The 14064-nt window shown below is 58.6% G+C and overlaps 1 protein-coding gene across 2 annotated transcripts in view; it reads right to left on the minus strand.

The window, feature by feature from the left end:
* DDC (dopa decarboxylase) overlaps positions 1-14064 on the minus strand; it is a 44730-nt gene that overhangs the window by 17396 nt on the left and 13270 nt on the right. For both annotated transcript variants that reach the window (XM_089315987.1, XM_017337637.4), the window contains exons 5-8: positions 8488-8622; positions 7645-7788; positions 2641-2707; positions 283-377 (exon numbers count right to left, since the gene is read on the minus strand). In XM_089315987.1, the coding sequence (XP_089172113.1) occupies positions 283-377; positions 2641-2707; positions 7645-7788; positions 8488-8622 (441 nt within the window). The remainder of the gene's footprint in view (positions 1-282; positions 378-2640; positions 2708-7644; positions 7789-8487; positions 8623-14064) is intronic.

The following is a 14064-nucleotide window of genomic DNA, read 5'->3' on the forward strand; positions in this document are numbered from 1 at the left end:
CTGGGTCCATTGCATGAGCTACAGCGTCTGGGGTCAGGACGGCTCAGCCCAGGACTGGCGTGGAGGGCAAGTGGCTGTCACCACCGCGGTGTGCCAGGAAGGTGCCATGTGGTGGGGAAGCCGCCAGCCCTGGCCTGGGGACCACTTCCCTTAGTTCCTGGAATCGGCTTTAAGGTCATTTGCCAATACAGAGCACAGAAAGAAATGCAACATCAGACCCTTAGGAGGCGGAAGGCACAGGTGACCCAAGCAGGACCCAGCAGGAGGGAAGAGCGCACCCACCTCCACTCCGTTCAGAAGGTGCCGGAACTCAGGGCAGATGAAGGCGCTGCCGGCGTAGGCGGCATCGATGTGCAGCCACAGGTCCTCCTGGGCGCCTGCAGCAGAAGCAGCCGTGAGCCCCTCCACCGTGTGGCTCCGCCCTGCCCGGCCTCCCCAGCACCCTGCTTGCTGGGCCTCGGTGAGCTGGTGGCCCCAGACACGCACAGGCACCCAGTGACTGCCCGCCCCACTCCCGGGCCTCAGGCAGCTCTCCACGTTCAGTGTGTGTCAGCCCCTTCTCCCTCAAACACTCACCTACATTTTCCTCTACCTGAGCCCCCTCCCCATCTCACTGCTCCAGCTACTCTGCCAATGCCCACCCGGGGCTGCCTCCCCAGCTCTCCTCATCCACCCCTTGACCCCTTCCCTAGTCGCCTACATGCATCCCCTGAGGGAGGGTCTAGCGCACATCCCCCGAGCCCTCCCCACCAACCAGGCAGCAGCAGCGGCTTGGACCCTCCCCCGCCTCACTCTTCTCAGGCAACAGGGGAAGTCGCACTCAGGACACTGAGGAGTAAATGAGGCACAGCTCACAGCCTGCCTGCCTGGACCCTGCAATGCAGTGAGAAACATTCCCTCCTCGGCCCCGCCCAGCACAGCCAGGGGGCAGCTGGGGGGAAGGGCCCTGCCAGGTGAGCCTCAGAGGGCACCTGCACCTGCGGGGACAGGCGGATCCGGGCTCTTGCTCTCCCGTGTGCTGCTCACGGTCGGCAGGCCATGAGCACAGGTCTGAGGAGATGCAGGCAAAGTGTAGGCTCACTCTGCCCCCCGGGGACGGGGACCCCACCTCACCCAGCGGAGAGGGGCGGGGGTGTTGCGTGAAGGAAGCGAAGCTCCGAGGGTGATGGAGGCAAGTTCACCCCACATCCCTGGTGCTGGCGTTCCCCGTGGCCAGGGCGCTGCGTCGGGCCGGGACCAACCCTAGTCACACTGCTTCTCTCCCTGGGGGACGTCAGGACGGCTGCGCCTGCTATAGCTCAGAAATGCTGTGGGGTACATGGCAACCTCAGGTTCCTTCGTGAGAAGGTGAAAATGCCACACGTGTCCCCCAAACCTGACAAAACCCAGACTCCAAGGGGGATTTTTTGCACGGGAAGCACCTCTGAGTTGACAGTTACCCCCGAAGTGCTCTGAGAAAGTGGGGGCCCTGGGGGCACACAGCTGAGAACATACCCGGCGTTCCCTGTGCCCGCCTTATCCCAGGGCACCGCGGGTGCCGGGAGGTTACCTGCACCACCCGTCTGTCTCTGCCCTGGAACCCAGGGCGCTCCTGACCAGGGTCTGAGTCTCATTTCCCTGCCTTCCTTGCCTCCTGCTCGGGGCGCCACCCCCACGGAGCTCACGGACAGCAGTGGAAGGAGCCCTGTGCACCTGAAGACCTCAGCCCTTTGAACCCGATAGCCCCGGGGCGTGACGTGAGGTGGCCGCTGACCAGGGCATTCGGTTCTCAGCCCGACATCTGACTCAGAAGACTCCATGTTGCCCAGCTGAGGTGCACGGGTTAGCAGGGGACACAGCCAACATGGCAGCTGAGGTCCTGTGTGGGCCACCTATGTCTCCCGGCTTCCTGCACATGTGTGTGTGTCCCGGAAGGCAGAAGGGGCACTCCTGTCCCACCCCACTGCCTGGGGACAGCCCCAGCACTGCCTCCCCTCCCCTGGGCAGCGTCCGCCCCTGGGAAGAGCCTCTCTCCCGCCCTGTGGCTGCTCTTCTCTCTGACAGAATTCCAGGCACACAGGGGTGAGCCTGGGCAGGGCCACAGGTGCCCGGTCACCAGAGTTATGCCCAGCTCACACCATCTCCCAGCCCCTCCCACAGCCGCTGACCCCTCGACAGGAGACCCAGGGCACAGAAGGAGGGTCCACTCCTCTGCGTCAGGCACAGGCAGATCCAGGGTTGGGAGGTGTGGTTACGGGGCACATGACCGCGATGTTGAAAAGGATTTACCCCGGACTTGAGCGCGGCCGGTTCTCGTGCTGTGTCCAGGGCCCTGGTATCAGGGCGTCCCACGAGGGTGGTGGCCCTAAGCTTTGAAGTCTATTGTCACTCCCCGAGATGACACAGCCTGCACTGAGGTCCCTGTGACACTGCTCGCAACACCTGCTTCCTCCCGATAGCGTGTTGGTCTAGCTACACACGGCTCTGGGCCAATTAGCCCAGGTTTGGAGTTTGCAGAGAACAAGTTAATAAGGTTTATGCTGCTACAGATGCAAGAAGGCCTGGCAGCTGCTCACGACAGGAAGTCGGTGGGCAGGGGAGCGCTCGCGCAGGGGTCTGCCCTGCCGCTGCGTGCAGAGAGCACAGGGGGCCGGTACTCACAGATAGGACCCACTTCGAGGAGGTTGTCGAAGGAGCAGCAGGAGGTGGTCCCCAGCGTAGCAACCACCTGCAGAGGAAGAGGCAGACGAGCACGCCCTGGGCTGGTTGTGGCGCAACCTCTACACGTCCAAGCACCAACAGCGAGGCCCAGAGCCGTCACAGCACCAGAAACGCGGGCAATGACGAGGCAGGGTTAGTGCAGACGGCAATGCAATGCACTCGGCTAAAGGCCCTGGCTGGCGGTGCAGCTCCGTGTGGCCAGCGCAGGCTCCTCGCTGGGCTTCCGCCCCCTCTGGTACAACGCACACGTGGGAGGTGGGACCTGCCTCGAGTGACGGGGCAGCAGGCTTGGATGTTACCAGCTGCCGTGTGCCACTGTGCTTCTCGCCCCTCCCTGCCACCCTCAGGGATTCTCCATGTGGCCTTCAGTTTCTCAGGGTCAGTCTTGCAGTGGGAGTTCCAGTTCGGGCGCTATTTTTCTCTGGTATTTGCAATTTCATCCTCATACATAAATTTTTTTTGACAGGCAGAGTTATACAGTGAGAGAGCGAGACAGAGAGAAAGGTCTTCCTTCCGTTGGTTCACTGCCCGGCGCGCTACACCGATCCAAAGTCAGGAGCCAGGTGCTTCTCCTGGTCTCCCATGGGGTGCAGGGCCCGAGCACTTGGGCCATCCTCCACTGCCCTCCCAGACCACAGCAGAGAGCTGGCCTGGAAGAGGAGCAACTGGGACAGAATCCAGCGCCCCGACTGGGACTAGAACCTGGGGTGCCAGCACTACAGGCAGAGGATTAGCCAAGTGAGCCACGGTGCCAGCCTCATACATAAATATTAAAACGTTTTCTGGAAAGCACCTGGCTAGCTCGGTTGGTACACATGAGACTTTTCTACGTCATTAGATGAACAGTAACAATATACAGCAAGGGGCTGGTGTTGTGGTGTAGCGGGTTAAGCTACACCTGTGACACTGGCAGCCCATGTAGGCGCCAGGTTGAGTCCCGGCTGCTCCACTTCCAATTGAGTTCCCTGCTAATACCTCTGGAAAAGAGAGGAAGATGGCCCAAGTACTTGGGCCCCTGCTACCCGTGTAGGAGACCCAGATGAGACTCCTGGCTCCTGGCTTCACCCTGGCCATTGCAGCCATTTGGGGAGTGAACCAGGGTATGGAAGATGTCTCTCTCTCTCTCTCTCTCTGTGTATGTGTGTGTGTATCTCCTTTCTCTCTGTAACTCTGCCTTTCAAATAAATCTTAGAGAATTATACAATAAACAGAGAATGTTTCAATCACATTAATATTGCTTGTTATTTTATGTTCTCAATTTTGAGCCTCTTAGAAATGATATATCTGCCATTTAACAATTCCTTTAGTTTCTTCTCATTTAAATGCCAATTGAACTAAACACAAAACAAAACAAAACAAAAAACCAAATCCCCTTGTTACCAGCACTTTCCATCTGTTAATGTGTGCACAGAGGGGCTGAGTGATGTTCCCCTACTATTAAGACTGCTTATCTCCAGAGATGAGGTCCTGGTGAACATAAACCTCTAGCCTTAGATTCTTATTTAATTATTGATTTCCTGTTGTTCTGAGCAGGAGACCTGTTTGCTGAAACAATAAAATCCTGCTTGCCCTGGCAGTGGTATCACCGTGAGTAAGAGCAGGTGGCCCTGGCTGAGTGCCTCCCGCACGTGACAGGCTGATGCTGGGAGATTCACATCCATGTCACACTTCAGCATCCCAGCAACCTGAGGCAGGGGCTTCGCGAGCCCCACATGATGGTCAGCCTGAGTGAAGCCCAGAGGGGCCAGCTGCCCTGAGACACACCCAGGCAGGAGTAGAACAATCGTGGCTGGGCTAGGTTAGCCCCTCTCATCCTGCCACACCTGGGGAAGACGGTCAGGCCCCAGACCCTGATCCCCCGCTCACAGAACCCTGTCCTGCGAGCCCCGGCATGCGCAGCTCCTGAGGCAGGCCGTGAGCAGGCTGTGGGCTGTGCCAGGCTGGTGGGCAGGCTGGGAGCTGGGGGCAGAGTCCTAAGTAGCCCGTGTGTGAGGTGCGGAGCTGCAAGGCCATTGCCCAGCTCTCAGGAGCCACAGCACCCGCTTTGCTCCAGGCTCCGATTAGCCTGGCTCAGCATCCTCACCGCTAACCTGATTTCAGTCTGCTTTGCCCGGGCTTAATGACATTGTGCAGGGTGGGGAGGGAGGGCGGGACCCGGCGCAGGCCTCCGTCTCGGAGCTCCCTCCGCCCGGCCGTCCTCACCTGCTCTCCTCGCTGTCCTAGGCAGGGCCTCATCAGGTTGGCTCTCAGGGAAGGGAACTGCCACACGGAGGAAAGGGGGGTGCACACACCCCGAGGGCTGGCTCGGCCCTTGCCAAATGGGCCCCCTACTCTCCGCGGTGGTCTTGACTGTTGAGTCTGCAACCCCCCTGGGAACAGAACCATCATCATCGGGCACAGGCACAGGCACGGGCAGGTACAGCCTCCAGGGGACAACCCAGCACTGAGACAGAACTCCAGCAGACCTGTCCCAATCTGCCCGATTAAGACAAAAGCCCGGGGCTTTCCTTCTGACGTCTGTGCCCTTTGCATCTCCCCATCCTGCAGGCCTCTCCTCGGCAGCCTGCCGTGAGTGCCACAGGCTGCAGCTTCCTGGTCTTTCCCGGGAGCCGGGCAGAGGTCACACCCCACCCCCCCACCATCTACATGTGCTGTTCTCACCCAACGGTGAGAAGTGAATCTCAATTGAAATCATCCACGGACACTTTAGCACTACTTTTAAGAGTCAAGTTGCTTCCTCCTGGCAAAAAGTAAATAAGAGAAGAGGCTTGGTCTAAGATGCTGGTTAAGACGCCGCGTCCCCTGCCGCATCCCCTGCTGATGGCGTCGTCATTCAGCTCCGGCCCTGACTCCAGCTTCCTGCTAATGAGGACCCTGGGAGACGGCAGCGGTGGCTCAAGAAAATGCATTCCTGCCACTCACCTGGGAGACCAGCGGTAATAAACACAGGGTCTGAAAAGACCTCAACAAAGAAGATATTTATACAGCAAACAAGGATGCTAGTCAGCTTCCTATGTCGTTAGGGGATTTCAAATAAAGCAATGAGTTAGCACTGCACACCTGTTAGAAAGTCTACTGCTGAAACCACTTCCTAGGATATGGGAAAGCAGGAATGATCCCTGATTGCTCCCGGGAATGCAAAGTGGTAGGGCCGCTTGGGAAGATGGTTTGGCAGTTTCTTGTAAAACGATAGACACTTTTACCAAGTTACCCAGCAGCTGTGCTCCTAGCTGTTTACCCAGTACAGCCAAAGGAAAGCCCACACACAAGTGCGGATAGCCATCTATTACAAATGTCAAAATTTGGAAGTGACCAAGATATCTCCCAGCAAGTGAATAGATTGAACAAGCACATGCATCCATGTGTGCACCGTTACTCTGCAATAAAAAGAAACGTGACAGCGAGCACGAGAAGTCACCAAGGAAATGGGAATACTTGTTGCTAAGAGAAAGGAATTAATCGGAAAAGATGACCTCCTGTATGTTTCCAACTACATGACATTGTGGGAAAGGAAAACGTAGAGACAACGCGAGGATCTGTTGTTGCCGAGGTGTGGTTGTCGGGGAGGAGAGGGAACCGGATGGAGCACGGGGGTCTGACAGCGGTGACCCTGCCGTATACAATATGGAAGTGACGGGTGTGTGTCGCATGCAGCCATCAAAGCCCTCAGAAAGCAGAATGTGGGAGTTGGAGCGGCGGGCATGATGGCTATAAGTATCGATGATGTGCAGCATTGGGGAGCAGTTACAGAAATGTGAGACGCTAATCTAGGGGAACGAGGGGTGCGAGATAAGGGGGAATGTGGGATCTCTCTGTCCTCTGTGTCAGCAGAATGCATGGCAAGAAGAAGTTGTGGATTTGTGAGAATTACCAGAAGAAAAGAGCTGCCCCATGGAATACAATTCCCATCAAATTTATCTCTCTAAAGGGAAGGCAAAATAAAGACATTAAAAAAAAAAAAAGATGATGCATTATCTCAGATTCACACTGGAAGAAGTTCTAAAGGAAATTTTCAGACAAGAAAATCCTGTCAGATGAAACTAAGGAATAAAGACCACGGGAAGAGAAATGGGCAGGTTTAGCTGTGGTCTCCCATGTAAAACAATGATAGCTAATGGGGTTTCCAATACCTGTAGGACTCGGTGGCACACATAACCAGGTGACGAGAAGAACACCTAACTCAGAAGCTAAAAAGTGAAGAAAATGGAGTATTACAAATGTTGGAACCATCCAAGGAGTGGCGAGAAAGAAGAGAAGAAATCACATGAGGAGCGGGACAACGGGTAAGACGGCAGGGGCCACGTAGGTTCATCAAAAGTCATCTGGGTGCAGAAGAACAAGACAGGTCAGCAGTCCCACACTGGGTTTTCAAACAGATTTTGGGAAGCAGACTTCATACATTGTGTACCCAGGGCATGCCTTAGAAATGACAATGGGAATGAGAAGCAAGGGGTGGAGACGCCACTGGTATATGCTGTCTGGAGCTGCAGAGCCCCCTCCCCACCCTCTCCCTGGGAGCAGCCCTGTCTGCAGGAGGAGCTGGCAGTGCTCCTGGGCTCTCAGATACTTCACCTGGGAGTGCCACTGCTCGCCTGCAACAAGCCCCTCCCAAAGGATGCGTCTTAGCATCTACCAAGAGCCCCCGGCACAGGCAGCAAGCCTGCTGACTGGTCACACACCTGCGGTGATGGAGGGCACCCAACACTGCCCCCAGAGCTATCTGGAGACAGTCACAGGGCGTCCCTCCTCCAGGAAGTGAAAGCAAGCAGCTTGGCGAGCACAAGCATGCACGTGTGAGTGCTCCGCCATCAAAGATACAGAAAGAGAAATAAGTGTGATCTCACCCCAACCCAGCCCGAGCCCACGCTGTGGCGTGACTGTGGCGTGCACACACACAGAGACACACACATGCACACACGCCGCAGGCCATGGGTGTGCACTTACGAAGAAGGGAATCAGACCCGCAGCCTTGTCTCTGTCCAGGGCCTCCCGCAGGGCAGACGCCCGCATGGCGAAGTTGCCGTCCGAAGGGATTGCCCTTAACCTCACTGCGCCGATCAGACCGGCTCTTTCCACGGAGGAGTGTGCCTGCGAAGACAGTGGGGGGAGGCGGGGGTTGTGGCCATGGTCCTCTCACACCACAGCGGGGGCAAAGCTGCTCCCCCGCCCCACGGAGCCTTTTGTCCTGGAGTTGCCTGAGTCACAAGGAATCTCCCTCTCAAGCGTAGTGAGGCAGGCACCTGACCGAGGCAGGCACGGTCAGGGTGAGGAGGGCTGGGCCGGTATCGGTGAAGATTGTAGTTCCCTTGTTGGAATTCAATCGCGGGCTCAGAGTCCGTGGGTGGATGCGTGGGGTCAGTGAGGCTCCAGCAGCCTCCGTATCCCTGCCGTCACGGGCAGCCATCAGCCCAAGAGCAGTGCGTGCCCCGTGAGACGCTGCAGACACAGGCTCTGAGACTGCACCTGTTCCGCCTGGACGTAAAGCGGCAGCGGCCAGGCCGGTGAGCCCCATGGCGAGAGAGATGTCTGCAGCACTGCTCTGCAGGAACTGGGGCCCAGCCCGAGCCCTTGCCGGCTAAATGGTGGTGCCGGGTCACTAGGAGCCCTTGACTTGGTCTTGGGAGTTCCCACCCGACAGTGCCTCTCCCCTTTGCGTGGGTCTCCTCTGTCACAGTGAGATAAGATAAACGTGATGCTGCCTGGCTTCGTTTGGTTTGGCCTCTGCATCTGACACAAAACAAGACACTCAGACCTTGAGGCCTGGGGACCCCCTGCCCACATACTCACCTGATCAGAGGAATAGGCCACCAGCTTGTCCATGATGGAGGCCGGCGTCAGCTCGGGGGAGGCCGCCTGCAGCCGCCGGATCACCTTGGTGCGAGCAGCCAGCAGGGCCACCAAGGTGGCTTCACTGGCACTTCCCTGGAACCCAGAGAAAGGCCCGAGTGAGACCTGAACCCAGCACAGGGCCTGCGACCGCTGGTTGCAAAATGCGTTGCTGTGCACGCACAGTTGGTGAGGGTGCTGGGCACTGTGACGCCTGTCTCCCAGGGGCCCGTCATCTGTTCACCAGAGCCTGGCCCGGGTCACAGTGACCGCACACATCTCAAGTTTGTAAAGTGGGGACATGTTCTCAAGACCCAGACCTTGCCTTGGAGGATTTCTTTCCATCTCTAACGCTGTGGGCTGAATCATGTCCCCCGCAGGGCTCCTATGTGGAAGCCCTAAACCCTAGTACCTGTGAAAGTAAGATTTGGAGATAACTAGGCTAATATGGGGTCTCCAGGGCGGCTCTAATTGCATCAGGCTACCTCTGATACGAAGAGGCTGTTGAGACCCCAGACCCCGACACACAGAGGAGCGGCCGCTTGGGGGCCAGGGCAGGAGGCAGCGCTGCCCACGCCTTTTCCGTGGCTCCCTCGTGTCTGGAGCTGAGAGAGCACCGAGTTCTGTGCAAGCTGCTGGCGTCTGGGCATGGCTGTGGGGGCCGCAGCAGAGCTGTGCGGGTGACTCATTTTGGCAAAGTAGCAAAGAAGAGTTCAGAATGCACTCCCGGGAGGCCAGGAGCGGCCGAGGGACGCACGTTCCCTGCCGGCCGCGCTCATCCCACACGTCCATGCTGTGGCCTGCAGCAGGGAGAGGAGACGGTGAGCAGGTCCCCGCTTCCCCAGATCAGAGGCCGGAGGGAGCCCTCCTGTCCGCTGGGCGGCCTGGGCCTGCCTGTGAGCAGCTCTCGGAGCCAACCCTGCAGGAAGCCCGGCATCAGGGGGCACAGAGCAGCTTCTGTCGACTATGAGAGATGTTTATGAGATTAGCGTCCTGCAGACACAACACACAACAGTCACGAAGCTGAAATGCTCAAACCTTGCTTTCTCATTGAAAGACTGAACAATGTATTTGAGAGAGAGGAGTCACACGAGCAGGGCTGACTGCAGCCACCCCTCCCCCAAGCCCCAGCCCAGGTGAGCCCTGAGCCACAGTCGAGGCAGCCGAGTCTCTAACCAGTTGCTTACGGGTTTTCTCTCAGGCTCTGTCCACTTGCCCAGGGAGCACTCTCCTCCTGTGGTCAACAGTAGTGGTTTTTAAAAAAGATTTAATTACTTATTTGAAAGTGAGTTACACAGAGGGAGAGACAAAGACACAGAGCGCTCTTCCATCTGCTGGTTCACTGCCCAGATGGCTGCAATGGCCAGGGCTGGGCCAGGCTGAAGCCAGGAGCAACGAGCTTCCTCCAGGTCTCCCATGTGGGTCGCAGGGCTCAGTCACTTTGGTCCTCTTCTGCTACTTTCCCAGGCCATTAGCAGGGAGCTGGATTGGAAGTGGAGCAGCCAGGATTCAAACCGGTGCCTATGTGGGATGCCATGTTGCAGTTGGTGGCTTTATCTGCTACGCCACAGCACTGACCCAACAGCAGTGATTTTTACAAACCCAAGGAAGCAATTGTCAGGAGAGTGTGGGGATGGCAACAGCTCCTGTGAGCCAGCAGGTCTGCCACCTGCAGCGTGACAGCAGAGGGGCCTCTGTGCCCAAGGCTGGTGCAGACCCTGGCTGCTGAGGGTGAGCATGGCTGCTCCTGCTGTGGCAGGGCAGGGACCACGGACATGGCTTGGCCTCAGGCACACAAAGGTTGCCATGGCGAGCCAGCCCCAGCTGGAGCACGGAGACAAGACAGGAGGCCGAGGGCTCCTGACGCCCCACCCCGCCCGACAGCTGTCTCTTCAGTTCCTGGTTTCTGCAAACATCACCCCTCAAGAAATTGGCTTTTCTTCCACAAGAGCTTTCAGACCCAATTAAGGGACCATTTTCACAGCCACAGTGTGTCTGGCATCACGACGATGTCACCGTTTGTCCCAGACGCCTGCCGCAGGGATCAATAACACAGGCCGCGCTCCGGGGCCTGGCGAATGACAGCCGTCAGCCTCATCATTGGGAAGGGCGCTCTGCCGGCTGCAGGCAGGCCCCGAATGCCCGTTCTCCCCCAGCACAACCAGGCATGGCGCTGTGGGGGCTGGGTGGCAGCCTGGCCTGATTGTTCCTGACCAGACCTGGCACGTCCTGTCTCTGGAAAACGGGATTGTCCTTAGTGGGAAGAGGCGGTGATCCACGGCGGCGTGCACAGCAACCCCAGCCGGCGGGGGTGAGCTGGTGCCAGGCTCAGCGCGCCCGCCCCCGCGTCTTTGATTAGCTGTGGCCCTGGACCTCAGTTTCCTCATTGTGGAGAAGAGCTGATGCTGATGCCGTCACTCCCCATGGACATTCTCAGGGTGAAGTGGGGGGGCACAAGAGACAGCCTCAACACGGCCGAGGCCGCAGACGGCTCAGTAGCAAGCAGCAGCTGTCTGACGGACACGTCCCCGACCTCGGGCCTTGTGGGACTCCTCGAGAAGCACAGGGCGGCAGGACGGGGCCTGGCTGCCGGATGAATGATGTGCAGCCCCTCTCAGGGGAAGGCTGAGAGAGGCAGTCTCTCTGTGGTTCCGCTCTGAGCCCTGCTGGAGCTTGGGTGCTGGGCGTGCCCGCAGGCAGAGGCTGCGACCTGGCCCTGAAGGGCGGCCCTGAGCTGTCATTTACAGCAGGAGTGGAGAGTGTGGTGGACTAGAAACAGCCACGGATGCGAATCTCAACCCAGGAGAGAGATGGTGCCCTGGCACTCTCGGCAAGGATGCCGCACCCGTGAGCAGCCACCACAGCCACGTGGCAGGTGACACGCCCTGCACAGGGCCCGTGTGCCGTGCGGCACCTCCGATTTGCTTGTATGTTACTTACTTATGCACACACTACTTAGTCTGCATACTCGCGGGACGTCAAACTGAATTACCATGGAGGGAAGCACGCCCCCCAGAGTCCCCTGTTCTCCCCACGGTGACCAAGGCCCCGCCTCTGAAGCCATGCGGCGGCGTGAAGCAGAGCAGAACAGCGCAAGCGAGTCCTGCACCGAGCACAAGGGACCAGCGACGTGCAAAACGAAAATGACGTAAAGAAAACCCTGAGACGTTCTCTCAAAATGGAGAGGAGAAACGGGCCCAAGAGGGAAATGTCCAGAGAGAGAGAGAGAGACTCTGGGAGGCCCCCAATCTGAAGAACCCAAGACAGCTGAGAACTGAGCGGAAGAGGCCCACAGACTCCGCAGAGATTCTGCCCTGGGAAGAGGAGGCCAGGGTGGGGTTAGCAGGGCCCCCAGGTGCCAAGTGGGACAGGATGGATGGGAGCGTGTGTGGGATTATAGGAAACAGTAGGTCTGGCCCCAAGCCAGGCCTCTCGTGGAGTGCGAGACTGCACTTTGCCAGGAATGTATTTTTTTGAAAGCTGACGTGGCAGAGATGCAGGGGCTGGGAGGGGCGGGAGTAGGGTGGAGGAGGGAGGGAGTGGGAGAGAGAGAGACAGAGATCTCAGTTGCTGGTTTACTCCTCACATACCTGCAACTGCAAGGGCCGGGCCAAAGCCGGGAGGCAGGAGACATTCCAGGTCTCCCATGGGGCCACGGGGGCCCTCATTGCTTCCTCCCGAAGTGCCCATCAGCAGGACAGCAGGACGCTGGAGCCAGGACTGGGACTGGCACTCGAACTCAAGCACTCGGGTACGGGATGTGGGCATCGCAAGCAGCATCTTAACCACTGTTCAAAACCCCTGGCCCCCTTGCCTGGGGCCCAGAAGCCGGTCCTCTGTGGGTGCACTGCTGTCCCTGTGGCTCCCTGCCCACTCCCCGCCTTCCACGTCCACGCTCAGGCTTGCTCTCCCCAGACAAGGACTCAAGGGCACGCCCTGGACAAGCTGGACCCCTGCAGCCTACAGTGGGAGCTGCCTGGCCGTCACCACAGCACAGCTGATCGGGCATCCACCCAGGCTGTGCTACTGCCCCTCCCCACACCCACAGGGCACATGTGATATGGACCGTGGCTGGGATCTTGGCCGGCCACGGAGGCCTCTGGCAGGAGAAACCATGTCCTGGGGAGCCCACGTGTTTTCGTGTTTGCTGAGCCCTTGCTGCCTCTGTATCTAAAATCCGGTTCCCAGTCTCCTATCACAGCTCAGCTCGAAGCAGGGCCACGGTCTTGTTTCCACCAGCCCCCCCAGAACCACGCGCGTGTGACAGGAAGCAAGATAACCCGAGCCTGGGAGGGGAGCGAGCAGAGGAAGCGGTCGGAGCCTGGCCGCTGGCCCATTGGTCCCAGAGAAGGCGGCCAGCACAGGGCGTGCAGCTGGCCCAGATCCCCTGAAGGGAGTGAAGCAAGGCCAGACCTGTGGACGAGGGTCCCTGGAGGTGCAGCATGGGCAGGCACGGCGGCTTCCTCCTGGCCCCACGCACGCCGCGTGGTCCACAGAATGCGGCTGTGCCTCCCCCACAGGTCCAGGTTTAACCCCAGAACGTGACTGCTCACTGCACAGGTGCAGTGACTCTGAAAGCTGCCAGGATTAGGTTAAGAGTCTTCATTTGGGGAGATTACTTTGGATTATCTGGGCGGGCCCAATCCAATCAGAGCAGGGCCCTGCCTTCTGACCTGTGGTCAGAGGGAGCTGTGACCACAAATGAAAGGTCAGAGAGAAGGGACACAGTTGGCTTGGCAGGTGGAGGGGGCCACGAGGGATTCCAAGAGCCTCTGGAAGCAGAGAGACCCGAAGAGACGGATTTCACCCCGCAGTGTCAGGGGTGGCTACTGAGAGCCCAGCTGCAGGGCCAGCTCCGATCACAGAGCGTCTGTGGTCCCACACGGATACCTCCTCCAGCCGAGAGCCAGGCCCAGTGGTTTAAAGACCCGGACTTGCTGCGCTAGGGCTGGCTTCGTGTTCCGTCTGGACACGTCACCACGCGCCCACAACAAAGGCACTGTCCAGTGTGTGCCCCAGTGTTCTCACTTGCTGGATGGGCACAGTAATAATGGCCCTCACGTGCCCTCAGAGCCTTGAGAAGACAGTCACTTCAAGGCCGACCGTGCTTTCCCAGTGTTCACACACGCACTCCACATAGAAGACGCTGGAGGGGAGGTGGTGGGTTCCACATTGTTCACCTTCCATGCCAGGGAGTGGAGAAAGCACAAAAAGTCCAAGCGGCCCCAGTGGCGCCTGTCCCAGAGTCCCAGGGTATCAGCAACTCCAACACGGCTGCCATCCGGGTCTGCCCTGTTTCCTGGTGAGTCACTCACAACAGGTGCAGGTTAAACATGGACAGTGACTTCCGTCGATGCGGAAACGGCGCTGGCTCACGCACCAGCGGCATTCAGGACTGCTGGGGCATGACCACAGCTGCCACTCGCACTCCCTCCTTTGTCAGCAGCCCGCTGCCCTGGTAAGGGCGCCAACCCACCCACAGGGGCTGTGCTCCCAGGGCTGTGGCGGTGAGGTCACAAGCTGAGTCCCACAGGACCC

The sequence above is a fragment of the Oryctolagus cuniculus genome, chromosome 16 (genome assembly GCF_051225735.1).
Source record: "Oryctolagus cuniculus isolate XC-2025 breed Fujian yellow rabbit chromosome 16, ASM5122573v1, whole genome shotgun sequence".
In the NCBI taxonomy this organism is placed as follows: Eukaryota; Metazoa; Chordata; class Mammalia; order Lagomorpha; family Leporidae; genus Oryctolagus; species Oryctolagus cuniculus.